Source organism: Nipponia nippon, unplaced genomic scaffold (assembly GCF_047370975.1).
Source record: "Nipponia nippon isolate SJK-2023a ecotype South Korea unplaced genomic scaffold, ASM4737097v1 scaffold_11, whole genome shotgun sequence".
NCBI classification, from domain to species: domain Eukaryota; kingdom Metazoa; phylum Chordata; class Aves; order Pelecaniformes; family Threskiornithidae; genus Nipponia; species Nipponia nippon.
The window spans coordinates 15,636,990-15,656,854 of record NW_028262302.1 but is presented as its reverse complement, the minus strand read 5'-3'; the positions used below and the strand labels follow the sequence as shown (position 1 = coordinate 15,656,854).

The window sequence follows — 19,865 nt, the reverse complement described above, 5'->3', positions numbered from 1 at the left end:
AAACACAGCTGTCTACCCCTTGACAGTCCTTGCTTGTCCTGGTATTTTGAGGGAGAAGGGGGAGGACATTTATCCTTGATGGTGAACTTTAAAAGTATATTTTCTTTTTTAAATGTCAACCTATTCCTTTTCCATGTGTGTTTCAAAAATGTCTCTGACACTTTGGCTTGATACCCAGGTATTCCAGCTGTTATTCTAAGATGGTGGAAATTAAAGTTCAGTTGACTTCACTGGAGCTTTGCCAGTTTTCCTCAGAGGAAGATTTGGTTTCAGAGTATCTTGTGGAACCTAGATCTGACACATGCACTGCAGTCAGTGGGTGCTGGGTAGTAGCTGTACTGATGCCAGTATCTGGAGTGATTAGGGAAGGGGAATTATACTGCGTAGCAAGGGTTGTGGTTCCCACCTTTGATCTCATGTGGAAATGAAATGTTCCAACTGTCTCTTGCAAAGGTGCAACTGTGTGAGACTGTCCTTTTCTAACCCAGAATGATGTGCTAGAGCGTTGGGAGTGTGGTCCTGACTCCGAGTAGATTCGTACAGCCCTGATCACTCTGAGCCCAACAGAGCAGATGTTTGAACCTGGGCCTCCTGAATTCCCTGTTGGTGCCATAGTCTCAGGTCACCACAGCCCGAAAGCATCTCTCTCTCACAGCACAGAACTAAAAAAATACCTTGGCTTAGTCTTAGTAAAATTGAAGTGCTGCTTTTTTCACACTCGGAGGGGGAGTTAGTGCCCAAAACCTTCCCTGCTTTTTTCAACTGTATCATCTCTCCTATTAAAAGTTACTCTGTTTTCTTCTAAATTTTCTATCCTTTAACTATAACACCTCTAGTAGTACTACCACCGAAGAAAAAAATAATAATCATATCACCAATTGTTCCAGCAAGCAGAAAGCAACAGAACTAATATAGGTTTCATGTGCACAAGAACCTGGGCATATAAGTAATGAATCCATTTGTAAGGTTATCTGCTGAACCCCATGAATAAGTAGTTCCCAATCCTGACTTTATTTAGTTGTCTCTGTGCATAATCCTGCTGCAGACATTGAAGTTAATGGTAAATCTCCCATGGATTTCAGTGTGTGCAGGTTGTGGCCCTCATATATTAAGGGCTTATTATTGCAAATTTGCTGAAAGCACCAAACCCTCACAGCTCCTGTGTGCCTCATCTTCAGTCCTGCAGAGACATCATAATACCATGTTTGTGATAGCAGAGTCATTCCCATGGCAACAAATGGAGTCAGAAATACAAGATTCTGACCTTGCTGTGTGATCAAACAAAACAGAGAAGCTGGGCAGCAAACACAAAAGTTCATCAAACACAAATGCCTATAAACCCAGCAAGCAGGTGGGAGAAAAGCAGCAGATAAAGACAAAATAATGTCCCTCCACAGATTTTTCTGATGCTAGGATCTGCTATGGTTAGCCTGAGTATCTTATCTTATCATGCAGAAAGCTCCAAGGAGAGCAAACGATAGCTTGTTAATAAAGCCATTTCACATTAATTCTTTGTGGAGGATGAGCTTTGAAAAGCAATACTATTTACAACTTCTTTCAGCAGATCTAAAAACAAGACGCTTAATAAATAACATTTCAGTCTCATCCCATTTCTTAGAGTTGCATTAATAGTCTTTGCTTTAGAGATCAGGGCAGAGTCAGTGACCTGCTCTGAATCAAATGCTGGATCCTGGGGTAGGAACAACATGAGTGGCTAATTGGCGGTGTGGTCATCATAGGAAGCCAACAACAAACCTGAGCGACCATAAGACACCTGCTCCCTGGACTGTGGCAGGAACAGAGAGGAGGCACAACTGGAAAAAAACACTATTTCCCACCAGTTCATTGGCAGAAGGAGATAACTGGGAAGACAGGTGTTGCAGCTGGTCTGGCAATGAAAGAATAGTTTCAGATTGAAGTAGCTTTCAAAACCAATGCTAAAGGATTGACAGTTATAAAGCAAAAAGTTTAGGTGCTGCTAAGAAGACTGGCAGTCCTTCTCACAGCTGCGTCACTGAGAGGTGGACTTCTAATTCCCAGTTTGAGTTTGTGAAAACATGTTTGAGACTTCCAGCCATAATGAAATATTGAACAGTCAGTCATAGGATCCTACCCTTTAACAACACCAGCATTAAGTCTTATTACATCTTAGTGGTAGAAGAAAGAGCATGGTTTCAATTGTCCCAAGGCAGAGGTAACTCTAATGCGATCTTTCACCAACAGAACTACGTCTGTTAATACATACAAACAAACTTGTCCATGGCTTCTGGAACCTGGAAAGGGCCTTTTTCCTTATAGATGGGACACTAAATAAATGTATTTGTCATATTGCTGCATATTATGGATGCAATGGAGAATTAAGAATGAGAAATGGTCAATGAAAAGAGAAGCTGTCAGTGACAGTCCGTTGGTTTGTACTGATTACACCACGGAGTGGCTGTTTCATGGCATTACAGAGACAAGCCCAGAAAGCTCTGACCAAGAGTTGTGGCTGCTGCCCTTGCACATAACGGTTTTAGCATTGACTATAAACACAGAAGCCCTGCAGGTTTTGTTCAGCCCATAGGCTGATGAAATCCAGGGGAGATGAAGGATTTCACGTCTGCACTCCAGGACTAGAGAAGGGGAAGTCCTGTTAGTACAGCTGCTTACGCCTAGTACTTTGGCTAGTGTTTGGGAACAGGTCACAGCAGGAGCAGATGACTCCTGTGATGCAGCCAGGTTGGTGAAGCTTTGATTTTGTGGGTAAATGCTAGCTGTACCCAGGGAAGCTGCCCAACGGTGCTTAAAGTCAGAGTCCTACTTACACCCTGACATGTACTCATTGCCCACTAACTACTGGCAGTTCCAGTGTCCTGGGGCCTGAGTTTTCGTTGGCCTCAGCGAGCAAGTTACAACTCAGATACTGCGGGCCAGAAATGATAGAGCAAGCAGCTGTTGCTCTGCTGCCTCTGCATCTGCCTGACACCATAATTAAATCTCATCAGCCATTCAATACCATGGAAGCAAACCAACTACAACAGAAGAAGGATTTCACAGCACAACTGTCTCATGATCTGTAACTGCAGCTATATATTTGCCTTCATAATTAGTTCTGTAAGCATTTATATAAAGCTACAAGAGACTGAGAAATTTAGAAAGCAGTGGAAGAGATCCTTAAAAAATAGCAAAGGGTGTAATTACTTTCCTCTACCATCATTCTGCTCCTTATCTTCTCTGCTGATGTTTCCCACTGACTATTCATGGCGGTGGCGTAGTGGGACAGAGGCATTGCCTGTTAAGTCAAGCATCCAGTAGAGGCCAGAAGCCCTAATTTTGCTGTAGCACGGACATTGCCTGTGGCTTGAACACAACAAATTAACTGCCTCTTGTGGAAAATGTAGGTCCCACTTCAGTGGATGTTCTGCGTTGATATTTGTGATATCAGTTGGTACCTAATGTAGCCGTATTAAGCATTATTTCTACGTTCTGAGTATAAATCCATGTTTGATGAAATCAATGCATTATTGAGCCCTCTTTTTCAGGATTCCCTTACAGACAGTTGACTTGGCCTTTTTTTTGTGAAACACACATAGTTCAGCTCATTGGCAGAAGATATCCAGGAATCTTGCCAGTGGAAATCTCACTTCTTAATTAATCTTTTCTGAATTCTGTATCCCCAAATATGTTCTCTCCTGGTCGTGCTAATCCAGATTAAATTAATGAGGTTGACTGAGCTATTCTAGATTTGCACCAGCATAAAGAAAAGTGTAATTGGACTTCTTTGTGTGTCCCTCCCATGGCTGCTCAGCAATAAATGTGACTTTAATGTCTTCTTCACTGTCAGTGTTGTGTTCTCTCTCACTCTCCTGCATCACATAAAAGTTTAAGATGGGCCTTGTAAGGTATAAGAGGTATTGAGGCAGGCTGCACTGCAGGGCCTTTTTTCTGACCTCCAGCTTCATGGACCCCAAAGCCAGGATCCAAAGAGCACGTTGCAGCTGGGGAGATGACTGTGAGCTGGATGAGCTGCAAATGAAGCTCCTTTCTGCTGACAGAGAGCAAAAGGCTGGCTCCTCTCTTCCAGGCATCAGCACTCTCATTTTACTGACAGGAGACTTACTAACGCAGACCTTCTGTCCCATATGCTGACTGTGAGGAGACCAGTCAGCAGCTTTGGCGTGAGCATTTGTAATCACCACTTTGTAATTGGAAAATGGACTTGGAAGCAATTGTTCTCTGCTAGAAAATCAGCAGCATTTTCCTGCTAGAAGACAACAGTTTGCAGCAGGGAATTCTTTAAAAGAGTGAAGTATTCTCCTAAAAGAAATGGTTTAAGCACCAGCTTCAGTCAGCTGCAGCATTCCAAGCACCCAAGCTGGATCCCAGGGCACGTTGTGCTCTGGACAAGTTGGGCTGTTCTGCCCAAACCTGGCAGTTTGATGTATTTGAAACGCACCTCCCCAGGTCTTTATTTTTCTGAGTTGTTCTTCCGTTTGTGTCTTTCAGAAGCGCTCTGGAGGCATTTGCTCATTCCTGCATCGAGTGTGCTGGGCAGCACTACCATTGCAACTGCTCCTCTTGCTCCTCCTGCTCCTGGCCTTCCTCCTGCCCCTGGCAGAGGAGACCCACAGCTGCAGCCTGGCCAACAACTTTGCTCGGTCCTTCAACCTGATGCTGAGATACGAGGGCCCACCTCCAACCTAACTTCTTGGCATGGCACGAGGTGACTCTCAGAAATATAGACTTTTTTTTTTTACCAATTGCAAGTATTGTAGATTTTAGGGCTTCTAACAAGGCCATCATATCAACTGGATAGGTCACATAAATGCAACATAAAATTAGTCCACTTTAATCAGGTATTTGAGCAAATTTAATATTTTTACAATATTTTATTATAATATTTATAATGTGTATATAGAGATTGTGTATGTGTATGTATGTACATATATATATTTTAAAAAGCATATCTGTTGTCAAACTAACATCCGCCACCCACTCATCCACTGTTTGGAGATAATCCTGCAATGTTTCTGTTTCTACCATCTTTCAGCAAGGAATACTGAATGATGGTTTGGTTGTGGGGTTCTTGAGTGATTTTTAAAATCAGATTCTTGTTGTTTACAACTGAAGACAGAGCAAGTATGAGAAGATGTGGGCATGCAGCAGAGTGCAAATTGGAGAGCAGGTAGAGTAGAATCGTATTTGAATACAGTGGTTGACATTCAGCCCAAGGAAAATTGGTACTATTCTATTTGAAATCTTGAGCTAGTTTTTTCAGTAATTGGATGCAGGGATTGCAGAAGGTAATGGAAATGTTTCCACTCACTTCAGTAGGAGTGGGTGTGGGACTCCTCTTGTTCTCATTTTTTACCAGATTTCTTTTCCAATTACTGTGTTCTTCAGCCCACCTGAATCAGGAGAGGTAGAATAGAGTAGGAAGAAAGCTGGGAAAAAAGAATATGTATTTTTTTAACATCTCTATAGCAGGAGAACTTTTAAAATCAGGTCATAATTTTCTGAATTAATTTGTGAGCACTGAACAAAACCTTGTATCAGTGGTCCTGTCTTTGAAAAGCAGTGAGGGGTTTTTGTTTGTGTTTTTTGTTTTTTTTTTTTTTTTTTACTTTATGAAGAGGCGTTCGGTAATGGATCATAAAGCCTGAACAGTGGGATGCAGCCTGGCAGTGAAGCAAAAGTCAGAAGTACCACCCTGGAAACAGGATTGCTTCCTAGGATGTTTTTATATTAATGGTTTGTTAAACTGATGTAAACTGATTGTATCAAAGACAGTCAAGCCTACATTTCTATATAGTCTAAACTCTAAGATGATGACAACTTGTCATTTATTTACCTAAGCTTATGCCTGATTTATCAAATTTTTGAATGTACATTTTAACATTGCCTTTTAATGTAAAAACAATTCTCACTTTACTGTGATGAAACCATTTTTAGTGGTGTTTTACCTAATTGACTCCTGTGAGAAAAGGTAATTTCTAAAATTTTGTGCCATTTCTGAGAGCTATCTCTTATTGTCTCATCTTTTTAGGCACAGTAATAATCATGCAAAAAAAAAATTAACCAAAGAAATAGTTACTTTTCACATCCTGGCTATGCTGTGGGAGGAACTTGTCTTCTGGGTACCAGTATGGTGTATTCAGTGCTGTTTTCCAAATAAGTTCCAAAAGAATATTAAATCTGTTGTGCAGGTAAATTATTTAGTAGCTGAGGGACTGAAGGAGGAAGTCATACTTTAGCAAAACCATGAAAGTTTTGCTAAAGAAGCAAAGTTGGGTAGAATAGGGAGGCGTAGCAGCAAGGAGCTCGTTATAGGCACAGAATGAGGGAGAACAGGCAGATGTGAAAGAAGACTAGCTAAATATAGAGAAGAGAGGTTTCCAACAATTTATAAAGCCTAAGAAAAGGAGTCACGATAAACACAGACGACAAGAATACAGGCTCTATGGAGGAAAAATCTCTGAATCTTTTTGGCTCCCTCTCCCTGCTAGAGTATTGGTTCTATTGCATATTAAACAGCTTTTCTTCAGTAAGGTTTAAAATGGAGCAAGTAGCAGGGGCTCTACCAGTGTTCTGAGGAGACTCTTCCACTGCCAGGACTCTGTCACGACTCTGTCACGGTGTTCCTAATAATGCTTCCAACTATGCTGGGTTTGCTAGAGTCGGATAAAAATGCGAAAATTCTGCTAAAAGTGAAAAGGAGAGTGGAAATTAGAGGAAAGAGAGCAGGGATGGTGAAGGTATTCAGGCAGAGTGCAAGGGGAGTGTGAGGAGGATCTGAACTGATGCGGATTAAAACCTGACTGTCAGGAGGTAGCAGAAGAGCTCTAGAGAGCAGGCAGAGGGGGGCTGAAAGCAGAAAGGTGAGGAGAGGATGTACGCTGAGCAATGAGACATTCACATCTGAATGGGAAGCAAAGGAAGGTAGGGCCTGTGTTTTCTTTCTTGAAGGAGCCAGATGGAGAGGAGCTATATAATTCATTAGAGAATGGAACAAATTAATTCCGTCTTTGCAATGGTTCTTGCTGGCGGTGGAGGACGTACCTCCTCTCCTCTGATGAGCTGTGCAAGAGCCATGCACGTTCCTGCAATGCTCCTCTAAAAATTGCTGCCAGCCCTGAGGGAAGAAACCCTCATGGCTGCGCAGCAAGGAGCTAATCACCACACACATCTCCATTTCAAATTAAATGTTCCAGTAGAAAAGAAGTGTGGGGGAAGAGGGGCTGTGTGTGGCTGTGTGTATGTGTACTTGTGCATGCACTTTTCTGTGGCGTAGCTACATTGCGCTTCTCTGAGTTTTGCTGAGCCATTCAAGGTAATGAAAGTAAAATGCCAGTGAGAAAGTAAAAATAATGAGGAAAAATATAGCCACAAGAGAAAATCAGCAGGGAGATGGACAAGTTTTTTCTATGAAAGCACAAAATGTCACATCCGATTTCTTTCTGCCCAGCCTTTCTGATCTGGATGATTTTTATGGGTTCACAAATGCATTTGACACCACAGGAGTATGCAACTGGGGGAAAAAATTTCTACACAGAGGACCATAACAGAACAACTGCATTGTCACCTTGATTTTTCAGTGTTGTGGCAGGCTTAAAAAAACCACTAAATTAGAAACACACTTTTGCTGCTGGGTTTGCATTCAATTTATTCTATAAGTCCCCTGTCTGTAATCTTGGAATTTTTTGCTTTAAATCTCAGCAAATCCATTCTCATTAATTTAAGCAATCTAAATATCTCACATAAATGATTAATCTTTCTAGTTCTTTGCAGTGGAAACTATCCAAAGCACAGGACTTTGATGTTCATCTCACTCAGAACAATTTCACTCTTCCATAATGTCATTGACCTCACCTGTCCAACGCAAGTGTGAGATTTTTCTAAGAAAGAAAGAATTTCTAAAAAATCACAGAAGTAAGCTTGAAATGTAAATCCAAAATTTACTTTCTTTTTTATTCTCTTGTTTTTCTTCTGAGAAGTTTGTGATACTGATTCCTGGAAGTGTGTGTAAATATCAGTGAAGTCAGTAATTGGAATAATGAAAACAAACTGCCCAGTTCAACTTCCAGGAAACTGAACAAAGCTCAGATTCCTCAACACACAAACTAAATCATACTGTTTCCAAATCAGCCCTTAAAATTTGAGCACTGTTCTTCATGCCTGAATCTCGGCTCACACATGATTTGGGGGTTACACCCTCACTTTTGTGCCTATAAAATCCACAGCTCATAGATCTCTGACATCCATACATAACCAAGATGTGTTACAGTTCAGCCTTGGACTGGGGCTGCTGCCTTCAGACATCCCTTGCCAAAAACCTAGGATGCACAAAACAGATAAGCGTCCATAACTGAGGGCTTACACTACTTTAATCCATATCCAACCACAGTCAGAAGGTGCTAAAACCTTCTAAAATAGATTGAATATGTTTGAGCTTGTAAATTGTTTATGTGTCTGGCTCAGGACATGTAGCCTATACTGCATGCAGATACCCAGCCTGTTCACAGAGCAGAGCTCTTGTGCGTCTCTCCAAGCTCTTTTGCCTGCACTATTGGACCCAGTATTTCATTGACCACATTAATGACCCTTCAGTGTTGAAGGCAAAATCCTGCACTCCATGCATTAAAGTAAGAATTCTGCACAGCCCCAAAGGCACACTTCAAACCCAGCCTTTGGAGTGAAAGCAAGCCTAATTTATAAATTGTAATTGATTTTGTAGCCAGCTGCTTTCAACAGAATTTTCCATGACTGCAATACAGTGAGGTAGAAAATTGCTATTGTACCACATATCTATTAATAGCCCATTCTCTGATTCCAGCTAGCAATTTAGATTGTATTAAATATTATTTATATATGTCCTCTCCAGAAATCTCTGTATGAAAAGCATGTTCGGTTCTATGCACACACACTAAAAACGCCGCATTCCCCGGTTAGCACAGTCCCCAGAGCAATCATGATTTCTACCAAGTACTAGCTTATATGCCCTGACTGAGGTACTGACTAAACTCACACATTTGGGGCTGAAAAGAAAGCTACTAACCTAACTAATAAAAACACCTGATGATCACTGAATAATTTGGAGCGCTTTTAAAATGGCTTTCCACTTCTCCTTAATCCTTTTTGCTGGGGTAGTGGAAGACCTCAGAGAGAAGAAATGTCTCCAAAAACTGGCCATCAGTAGATACACAGATGGTAATCTCTGCACGTCAGAAGAAATAGTATGTTCTCTTTGGTTGCTTTAGGACCTCAGGAGTTTCCTCCATCTGATCTCTTCTTCAGTATTAAATAGGAAATGTTTTACTTTGATGTGTGTGCATACACATCTCATTAGCACTAAAGAGATTTGAAGAGTGAGTTCATATACAGGAATTCTTTTAAATTGTGTCGACAAGAGAGTACATTGCCTTTTCTCAAGAAAAAGTAAAACCGCTGTATGGCAGAGATTCCCAGAGCAAAAAAAAAAAAAACCTTTTGGAATAACTGAAGATTACAGACTGAAATTAAACTGGAGAAATAGTTTTGCCTTTTAAGAAACGCCCATATAAATACCACAATAAAGATATCTTTGCCAGGCATCATAGGTGTCTTTCAGGTCATGGGTTATGTACCCCGCTGGCTGTAAGAACTGCTTTTGGAGACTTTACTATCTGTTGGACACTATCAGCTGCTAGTCCGCAGCTGAAAACACATGTTTGCCCAATGAACTATGTCAGCTTCTTCCAGGGTCGCTGGGGGCTGTCGAGGACATTCTTAGTAGTTCTCAGATCATTGACCTGCTCTGGGCCATTACAAGTTTATCGCATTAATCTATCTGTCAGCAGTTGGCAACTCTCAGAAACCAGTTTATTAAAATACTAGAGGTAAACATTGTTGGTACAGACATCACGATTCATTCAGAAACAAATCTTATTATTTTTGCCGTATTTAAACATAATTATCTATTGGTTATACTGGGTTATAAACGGTTTAGTTGTAGGTGTTGGGTGACTGTGTGGAATGTTTTAGGTGCAAGGCTTTTTGACTTGCACATGTATGTTTAAGAAATGTGGGTTCATTTCGCAGTTGCTCAATGGTAAAACAAAACAAAGATTCTTGAATGTAGCATTTTCAAAAAAAAAATAAAGCAGGATGGAATAATCTGTCATACAGTTGATTTTTTTATTATCTCTTGTCTATCCAATTTAAAATGTGGATATCCGTCTACCAGAGAGATATCAGTAGATGTGGAAAGAAAAGGAATATCTATCAGAAGTATATCAATTCAAGCAGTAGCCAAATGGCACCTTTGTTACCTAACTTACTTCAGCAGTTGCCAGCTTTAGCTCATTGTATCTGTGAGCTAACCACCCTCCTCCTAGTAAACCGTGGGTGAGATGAAACCGCCCAGGTGAAGATATAACATCCTAGTGGAAGCAGCAGGAGACATTAGGTCTTCAAAAGGCAGCCTGATATCTGGAAGCAAGAGACGAACATGTAGGTTTGGCATAATGAGAGCAACTCAAGACTAGTAACACAGGAACAAGGGTTTGCCATCCTGCTCTGCCGGACGAAATTTTGACAGTGGCCATCAGCACTGTCCAGTTTCACATCCCTCGCCGTGGAAGGAGGCTCCCCTCAGGGTAATCCACTGGAGCTGAGATCTGAGTCTTGGGAGTGCTTTTTTCTTTTCATTAAACATAGAAGAAACTGCTAAATCAAACCCCTCAGTGACAGATTAATGGCAGGTGGTAGGCGCTGATGCTCCAGGAAAAGATGCAGGAAATGCTATTGTAGATAGAAAGATAGTCATGAAGGTCTCTGTTCAATCCTTAGGAATTAGAGATTCATTATAGAACTGAAGTAGGAGGCTTTCTGTTCCTTTGCAAGTAAATGCCAGCTGTTGCCTTTAGTCTTCTGGATTCTGGGGGCGAGCCTGTTCAGTGCCTTACTGAATGCTAGTGGGTTTCTGGCTTCAGAGCTGTTCACAGCAGTGAGTTCCACATCCTTCCTACAAGTTGTGTGAAAAAGCTATTCCCCAGAATTGGTTTTGAATCAGAAACCTTTAGTTGGAGGGGTGGGGGCTGTTTGATTTTCCTTCTTTGGTCCCTGTGCATTGAGTCCAAGGAAGCAGAAAGACCAGCACTACCCTCTCCAGACCATGGAGATTTGGCTTTGTCTCCTTCCTAAAGTAAATTATCCCAGTCTTTTCTGCTTCTTTTCATGTTACAGTTCTTCCACGCCTTTGATCATTCCTGTCACCTTTCTCTTAACTGTTTCCAGTGCCAGTTCTTCCTCCATACGTAGAGCAAAAAATCTGGTCCTGTTTCAAGAAATTGAAATTCAATAAATTTTTCCCCCGTTGCAGTTCCTGCTGCAGATGCTCTGCTTGTTTCTGCTGCCCCTTGTGTCAAAACAGCCTTCATCACTATCTGAGGGCCCTCTGGTCCTTGCCAGCCATTTCTTCCAAGTCTTCTCGCCGTGTCCTACCTTCATTTGCCTTGTGTTGGCTCAGGGATTGCCCTTAATATTCACATCTGCAGAGGGTATCACTTAACAAACAACTATTAGTAATGAAAGCCTTGCCATTAGCATTGTTCATAGCCTGCCCAGACCCTTTTCTCTTCTTCTTTCTAAGCAGGTTTTGATGGGTAATCCAATTACTGCATGCAGAAAATTGCCCCTTAATCAGCGAGGAGGGCTGGTGTTTCAGTTTCAGCTCTATTACCCTCGCGTTGTCACTGCCTGTGTAAGCGCTCCATGTGCTGCTGGGCCCGGGGCTGGGCGCTCCAGGGTGCGTGCCCTTGAGCTGCCAGGAGTGTTGGAATGTCACTGTTATACACCCTAATAAGCCAGAACCCTTTTTTTCTGAGCTGGAAAAAAAAAAGAAAGAAAAAGAAAATGGTCACTTTTAACTGATTTCACAACTCATTTATCAAGCCCTCTAGCAAACCATTTATTTTAGCTCCTTTTTGCTCCATCAAAAGCTGTATGTTAAAAGGGAGAGGTGAGTTTCGAGAGGCTGGGAACTGAAGGCAGGCTACAGTGCCACCCGCCCTCATCAGCGCTTTGCCGGGAGGCCTCCAGCTAGAATTCAGGGGTAGGAGCTGGAATTTTTCCTGAAGTGACTCCCACCTTCAAAAATCAAATTATTTCTTTTGTCAAGTCCAATAAGCATTGAACACCACAGACTTGGTTTCACTACAGATATGAATGAATGCCTCTGTACGGTACTTTCCATTGCCATGAAATATATATGTATGTATATATATGTAATGGGGAGTGTAATTATTGTTCTACTTAAAGAAAGGTGACGTTCCACTTCAATGTAACTTTCAAGTGCAGCTTTTAAGAGAAACTGTGTCTTAAAGGGAAGCTGGAAGAGTTTAGAGGTATGTGTTTTAACAAGCTTTAATGAGCTTTAATAAGCTTTGAGTTAGGACTTCAGCCTCTAAGGCAAAAAGCATCCAAGATGCTTTTCCCATCACCTTCCCAGATCAGACCCTGTAAGAGTTTAACCTAGGAGTCACTGCTTAAGCACTGGCTATTCCTGAAGGTATTTGGATGCTGCATGTACTAGAGGTGTGTCTGTTCTCAAATGCCAACCTCCATTTTGTACATGTGCTTCACTGGAAGGCAAAAGACACACCTTTGTCTTGCTCCGAAACCGTGACTGTCATTTGTGTCTGAGCAGATGTATTCCTTTTGATCAGTGCCACTCTTTCAACTTTTTTTTCCCTTTTAATTTGTACTTACTCAGTTTATCAGGTGATTCCCAGAGGGCATACTCCACCTGCCCAGCCTCAGAGCTTCCCTTCCAGCAACATACCTTCTTCTCATTTGTTTACTTGGGTGTACTGGACCACTGTGAAGCAATTACACAAGCAATAACGCGGGTGTTGCATTTTTCTGTCATTGCCTTTCGTAAGACGTAGCACTCCATTGGCATTGAAAAGTGGTAGGAGACCCAGAAGCTGCATTGTTGTTTACTAGCAATATAACTGACGTACAGTGCTTCTCCAGGGAACCTGTCCTCACTTCTCAAAGCAGCTGGCTGTCTCGGCCCAATTTAATTAACAAGGCTGGATTATAAACAATCTTGGGTCCCTTCACCAACAGCCCATCAATCTTGCTTCCATCAGTTTTTGTGCTTTTGTTTAGTTTCAAGCTAGAGGAAAGTTTAAAGAAATGTGCTAAGGCTCCTGTATAGGGTGAGTAAATATCCCGTATATTTCACAAAAATCACAGCAAAATGAAGGGATTTACTCTCACATTGAACAGAATTAACAAGAAGTTCTAATTCATGTATTAAAAAGTTATTAAGAACAGCCTGGAGTGAAGTTTCTGCAGTCAAACCGTTCTCCGCTTTTAATTTAAAAATCAGCGAATATTGTGGTACATTTTGCCACCTTCTTTTAGCAGCGCCGTGGAACTAAAATGTGAATCCTCCTGAATGGGAGGTTTATTGATTCAGATCTAAATTTCACCATTATGTCCCATGTTAGATCACCCGCCTTTGGGCAGAGAGGAAACCTAAGGCTGTTCACAAGAGAAATTCATATTGTGAATGGTTTTAAAATTCTTCAGAGCTCCTATCCACTTCCAAATGTCGGTAATGGGGAAGATCAGAAACCTTCCCATGAACCCTGTCCATTTTGCATGTTGAAATCCTGGCTTGAAGTCAGGTCTCCACCTCAGCTTCTTGTAAATGTTAATATTCAAGTAGAACAAAAACATTAGAGGCAATTACAGCATGAACATCTCTTCTTGTTTATGTATAGTAGCTGATAGCAGAGTCTGTAATAATAATCTGTGTTTATACATGTGCTGTTCAATGTAACAGTTGGGTACAAAATACCTTTTAACTGTCACAAGAAAATAACTGGATTGATGTCACTTTTTGCTTGTATGAATATAATTATTTGCCTTGCAGGGACCAGTTCCACTTTTGTCATGTTATTTATGATTTTTAAATACATTTGTGATAAATTAGGCTCGTTTCTAAGGTAAACAATACTGGAGCCAAGCAGCTGTCTCTGTACATGTGCATGTTATCACAGCTGATATCAAGTCCAAGTCAGACTCCTTGTCTCGTTTGGACCTTTCCGTAACCTTTCTGGCTTATTCAGGGAAATGCGGACCAGTCTATTTTCTTATAAAAAATACGGCTTTTTGAAAAGCTGAACTTATTTTTAAAATCCTTTCTTTTTACAATTACTGATTCAGAAAGACTGTAATAATCCTATTTTTCTAAACTGCCAATTGCTTGTATTGGGAAATGATACATAGATATATATTTTATTCTACAGATTTCCGTGTAGTTTTGAAACTCTTTGTTTTCATATATATCCTCCTATTTGCTACAATTATCTCAAGGAGTTGTAAGCTTCTGTATACTGACTATGAAATTGTGTAAAAATGCAGCTGCATAAAAAGACTGACTTTATTTTTTATTGAAATTGTTAGAGCTAAGTCATCCTTAGTGTTACGCCACGCAAGATGTACGGAAAGAAATCAGGTCATTGCTTCGAAAGGCTGGACAGTGTTACGTGACAATTCCTAAAAAGTCTCAACTGAAAGTCAGGAGAATTTACCCTAGAAATGGTGCCATTTTGGGGCCTGATTCTATCATTTATTCCCACTGTTTACCTTATTTCACAAGTACTCCCATGAAATTTCACGGGAAATATTAAAAATAAGAGCCTATGATGTGTGAATAGCAGTGATAGAACAAGGCCCTTTTCTAATGAGGAATGGGGCTTTTTAACTAGTTAGGAGGCTATATTTTCAGTATTTCAGGACAACTTTTTGTGTTCTTTTCTGCGCTGTGGAATCCTCCTGTATATTCTGGATTTGTTCCATAGCTGAAATGCCAGATTAAATTGATTGAAGCCCCATGCGCAGATGAACGTAAAATAACGCTGCAGTGAAATATTGCAAAAAATGGCCTGATTTCATTCTTCAGACCAATAGTTAAAGTAACTCACAGCCTTGGCTTCTGTGCACCTGTGAAGCAGAGGCCCTTGCTTTGTACCTTGGCTGTGGTGTAACATGGAAGGATTTCTGCTCTCTGCCTGGAAAATACTGTCTATTCCTCAACCTTGTCAGAAGCGTAATATTTTCTCAAGTAAAAAAAATCTGATTCTGCAAGACTCATCGGGGAGTTAAGGGGCAGCTGGGACCTTCTGTGATCAGGCCACATTATTCCAAAAGTTTATCCCTCGATGACAAATAAAATATGATGGGGCTTTTCTGTTTGCAAGTAGGATAAAGAGACTGGAAATTCATCACCCCAAGCCCTAGCCTTGTGACTGTTCTGTGATGCTCCACTGTTACCAATGAACTATGTTGAATCAGATTATAAAATCAGAGTATTTTATTGCATGTGTCCTTTTTTGTAATGAAAATATAGTTGTATTTGATGTTGCACTTATAATGCAGTAAATAAACACATATGTATTTCTTTTTAAGGACTTTTAAATTATTCTGCGGGGTGGTTTCACATTTTTGCTGTGCTTATTTCTTACCATCAGAGTATTTGGGCTGACCTAGAAACACCCAGAACAAGTGAAGCATGGATAAAATTTGCTGCTGCCTGCCTCTCTGCTCATGTGCCACTGGAAGAAGGTTGTGCTGAATGTACCTACTTCACCCTAGCCCTGTAAGATTTAATAGAAAATGTCAGCTTTTCTATAAGACTGTGCAGTTGTTTGAATAGAATTCTACCAGACCCAAAGAAAAGGTGAATTCGCTAAATCGTATTATGATTCAGTATGATTTCTTACGGTGTTGTCCTCTGACAGTCTCTGTGGGGCTCCCCTCGGTCCCAAACCTGCTAAGACAAAGGGGAATTTTTTGAGAACCTCAGATTTGAAGTTAGCACAAATCACATGCAGCGAGCAAGCAGTGTATTAGTTTAACCACTGCTGATTTCTCTGAAGAGTAATCACCGCAGCATGTATGTGTGGATGCACAGCTCTCATTAGCATTCAAGTAATTGCTGGTTTCTTTCCTGAATCTTTATGAGACAGAGTCTGCCAGGATCTCTGACATCAAAGGGCTCCACAGGCAGTTACTTCTGGTGGAGTGGAAAACCACTACAATTTTTTGGTGAACCTGTGGGCTAGGTTCCCTGTTGCTTTTATGAACACACTGAGCTTTATCCAGGCCTTCAACTTCTCTCAGGTATTTGGACCATGTGGTCCTATGCCTTCCTATGAGCTGTCTCCCGCTAAGCCCCCAAAAGTGCAAATGCAAACACTTCAGCCGATCATAGCTGTGTCGAGAGCAGCAGCTCGAATCCAGAAGAGAACGGGGTAGAACAAGTCCAGGGCTGCAGGAATTGCAGACTGTGATGGTGGGACAGTTACATTCCCATAAGGGCTACAATCAATGCACAAAAGAAATTTCTGTTCTTACTCTTTTTTTTTTTCCTTTGCAATGCATGTTTACATCTTGCAGTTTATTTTTTGTGGAGCCAAAAAGTAGGCTTCTTTGTGTAGGTCAGGTTTCTTGTCCCAGACACTGTACGTAGACCAGGAAAAGACTGTAGTCCAGCAGGGAGGAGAGAAAAGTGCCTAAGAATAGACAAAACAGCTCACACTTGCACGGTGAATTAATATTTTGTTGACCAGGTTCAGGCTGCAAACAACTCTACAGCTGATCGGTGGGAGTTGAGACAGTCAATGAGAATTATTATAAACACTTTTAGAGGACAATGAAATACTCCAGGCAGCTATAAATCTCTTAAGTCATATATTAGTAGAGAAACACCTGTTTTAGATAGCAACCCTGCTGCTAGAGGATGGAAGTATCTGTTTAGGTTGTAGCAGCAAAAGGTGGCAAGTTCAATAAATAAAAATAATAGGGTAAGACCCTCAAGTGGAGTAAATCAGTGTAGCTTCATTGAAGCTGTTGGAACTAAGTCAATTTACAGCAGTAAGAATCTGGCTCGTAGTCAACAGGGATTTTACCGAATGCTTAAAACCTCTCCATTTAGAGAATTCTCCTCTGCCTTATGCCTGTGCACTAAATCGTATCTGCACAAAAGTCCTTGCTGGTATAATGAGGTCATTTCGGATGTGAGCGTTCATTATATGCTTAGGTAAATTAAGGGAAAAAAAAAACGTCATTAGCAAAGTCTTAAATAAAAAAGGATGGAGCAAGGTTACCGAGTGAGAACTATTCAAATAAAATCAATCTCAGCCCTGGAGAGTTAATGGGGAGCGGCTTTCTATGGAAAAGGGCTGATGGTGTGTTGATGCTGCACGTAGGAGCTGAGCGCTATGGCCATGAGAGATTAAAAACAGGGACTGAGTTTTTTTCTAGGTTAATATTTCAAGCTTTCTAAATTTCATTCTGTGACATACCATGAATGCAGGCTTGGTTTCCAACTGCAGAAAAACGTTCTGATAAACACATATTGCTGGAGCAAATGAAACTGAAGGCTCATCCGGTTTTACCGTAGCACTCGTGGTATTAAGAGGGATTGTAATATAATCCTCTTCAATGAATAACCCTAACAGATGTTATCAGGGTTGCTCTGTACGAGCCGTGGACCTCTTGCTAGAACTCCCTCTGTGGAAGTCCAGTTCATAAATTGTCCTAATGGGCTGCCTGCCTCGTCCCGCTGCTGCAGCAGCATGAAAGGGAGGTGGTTACCAGCGGCCTTGAAAGCCGGCATTATTCCCATCTGGTTTAGATTACAATACTGCTAAATATTTCATGCTTTTTGTTTTACAAACAAATAAGAGCAGAACTAATCTTTTTGTTTAATGTTCCTTGATTGACGTTTGAGTGGGGAAAAAAAGTTTGGGGTTTGTTTTGATTTTTTTTCCTTTACTTCAGATCTTAATGTGGCTCTGCAAAAGCTTTTAATGGAAGATAGAGCAGATCGCCGTCAACTTTTCTGGTGGGCTTTTTATGGCACCATTGATACAGAAAAAGATATGGGGGAAATCCAGATGATGAATGTGCTGTTCAATCAGCTGGGATTTCTTTGCTTGCGAGGAGATAACCCGATGAAGTGCAAACAGAGACAGGGAGCAGACGTTGACTGCTTGTCAGCTATATACAGAACTATCTCTGGCTGGGGCTGCTGGAAAACACAGCAGCTATTAGTACCCCTCTGCCCTTTCACAGCGCCCTGTCAGAGGGTCCCCAAGCACTGCAGCCAGAGCCATCCATTAAACCGCAGAGCAACCAGTCTGTTTAATCACCCCAGCTTTAGGGAGGGGAACGGCAGCCCTGGAAGGATTCAGAAGGCTTTTTTAACCCCCCGGTTCCCTAAACTCCTGCAGAGGTGGATGAGCTCTGCCCCAGCAGGACGCGGGCAACCCACCTCCACGCAGGGACCTTCATCCACAGGGCAGAGGTTGCGGGGGGGTCAGGAGCCCCCCGGGATGCGCAGCCTCCCCTCAGGCCCCCGCCTGTGGAGACGCCGAAGGTTTCAGGCGGTTTCCTTCCAATCCAAAGCAAGTCCCAGCACAGAGTGGGGCCTCTCGGACGATACTGCTCTGCTCGAATGGCCGCATCGGCTGGTGTATCTGGTGTTTGGACAAATATCTTCATTCGGGCGCCCACTGGGCTGTGCTAGCTGTGAGGCTGCATCGCAGGGTGGGATCAGAGGTATGAAATGTTCACTCAGAAAGGCCTAAATATTGAGAAAAGGTAACTATTCACTCTCTCAGCTTGTTGCACCATACTACCTTCGACCATGTAGTAATATTTTTTATATCATTGCACAAACAGAAACAGGTTTGTCTGATTCACTCTTGAGATGAATTCTCTACAGTTACTGCGGGATGAATTTTTCCGCAATGGCTGATGCATCATCATCCCATCCCTTCCTCCCGTAACTGCTGCCCTCAATTCAGAGCCAAAAGTGAGTCTCGGGGACTGACCCTAATGCTTGCCTGCAAATAGGCTTTATGACTTATGCTGAACAAGACACCCAAGCAGTAAAATTATATACTGCTTTCTATATAATGTTTCTTATTTTTCTAGCATTTTCCTCCCAAGGATCTCAAGGCCCACTGCAAGGTTTAACTAATTCTCAACAGTCATCTGTGAATTAAGTTCTTTTTGCTAATTACAGCTGAAATACTGTTGCCAGAGTGGAAGATTGCCATTCTTGAGCATCTCTCCACAATAGCACACGACAGTTTCACTCAGGATTGTAAAAATAAATTGTAACTTGTAACTGCCGCAGTTCCTTGCATTCAATCATTTTCATTGTGGATTTTGACATTCCACTTAAAAAATTTCAAATCCAGGAACAGTAAATGCCGAGTCATAAAAGCTTAGGAAATGGGTCGAATCCAGAGTGCAAGGCAGCATTACAGTGTCTGATCTGCTGTCTCTGATAATACCCTCACAAGACAAGGGTCTCTTTTTTTTTTTTCATTCCTGAACAAATGAATTGCAGCATGTATGAAATCTCCAGAGGCCATCTGCGACTGTAATTCATTTACCCACCGTATTATGGAACAGATTTTCCAGTGAGTTCAAAACTCGGGAAAGGGGGGAAGGGAATAGTACGATGAGAAGGATCTGTGATCCATATCTAAAAATAAAAATATTATTCAATTGTCATATTTGATGGATAAAGTGTCTGATGCAGCAGGCGAAGCCATAGCAACTAGATAAATATGTTTAAAACATTTAATTTTGATACATTAAGAATGAGTTGGAGCAGGGGCTTATCGACACTGAAATTAAACAGACATTTCTAAGTTCCTAAAAGCCTCTGATTTTGTTTAGCTTGGAAGAAATTTTGCTGTAGATAACTTGGAAATGTAAGGGGAAGTTGGACTTGGTGCACAAAGGAGCGGCTCTGACAGGTCAGGACTAGCAATTACCTTCCTTCTTCATCTGTTATTTTCCAAGTGCCA

General features: G+C 41.4%; 1 protein-coding gene across 8 annotated transcripts in view; it reads left to right on the top strand.

The window, feature by feature from the left end:
• SYNE3 (spectrin repeat containing nuclear envelope family member 3) overlaps nt 1–15,903 on the top strand; it is a 75,768-nt gene extending 59,865 nt beyond the window's left edge. For 6 of the 8 annotated variants that reach the window (XM_087747639.1, XM_087747635.1, XM_087747632.1 and 3 more), the window contains one exon: nt 4,489–15,443. In XM_087747639.1, the coding sequence (XP_087603765.1) occupies nt 4,489–4,686 (198 nt within the window). In that variant the 3' untranslated portion in view covers nt 4,687–15,443. Of the gene's footprint in view, nt 1–4,488; nt 15,444–15,506 lie in introns of those variants that run through there. The other 2 variants (XM_087747633.1, XM_087747634.1) reach the window with 2 other exon arrangements.
• Nucleotides 15,904–19,865: the final 3,962 nt, after the last annotated feature.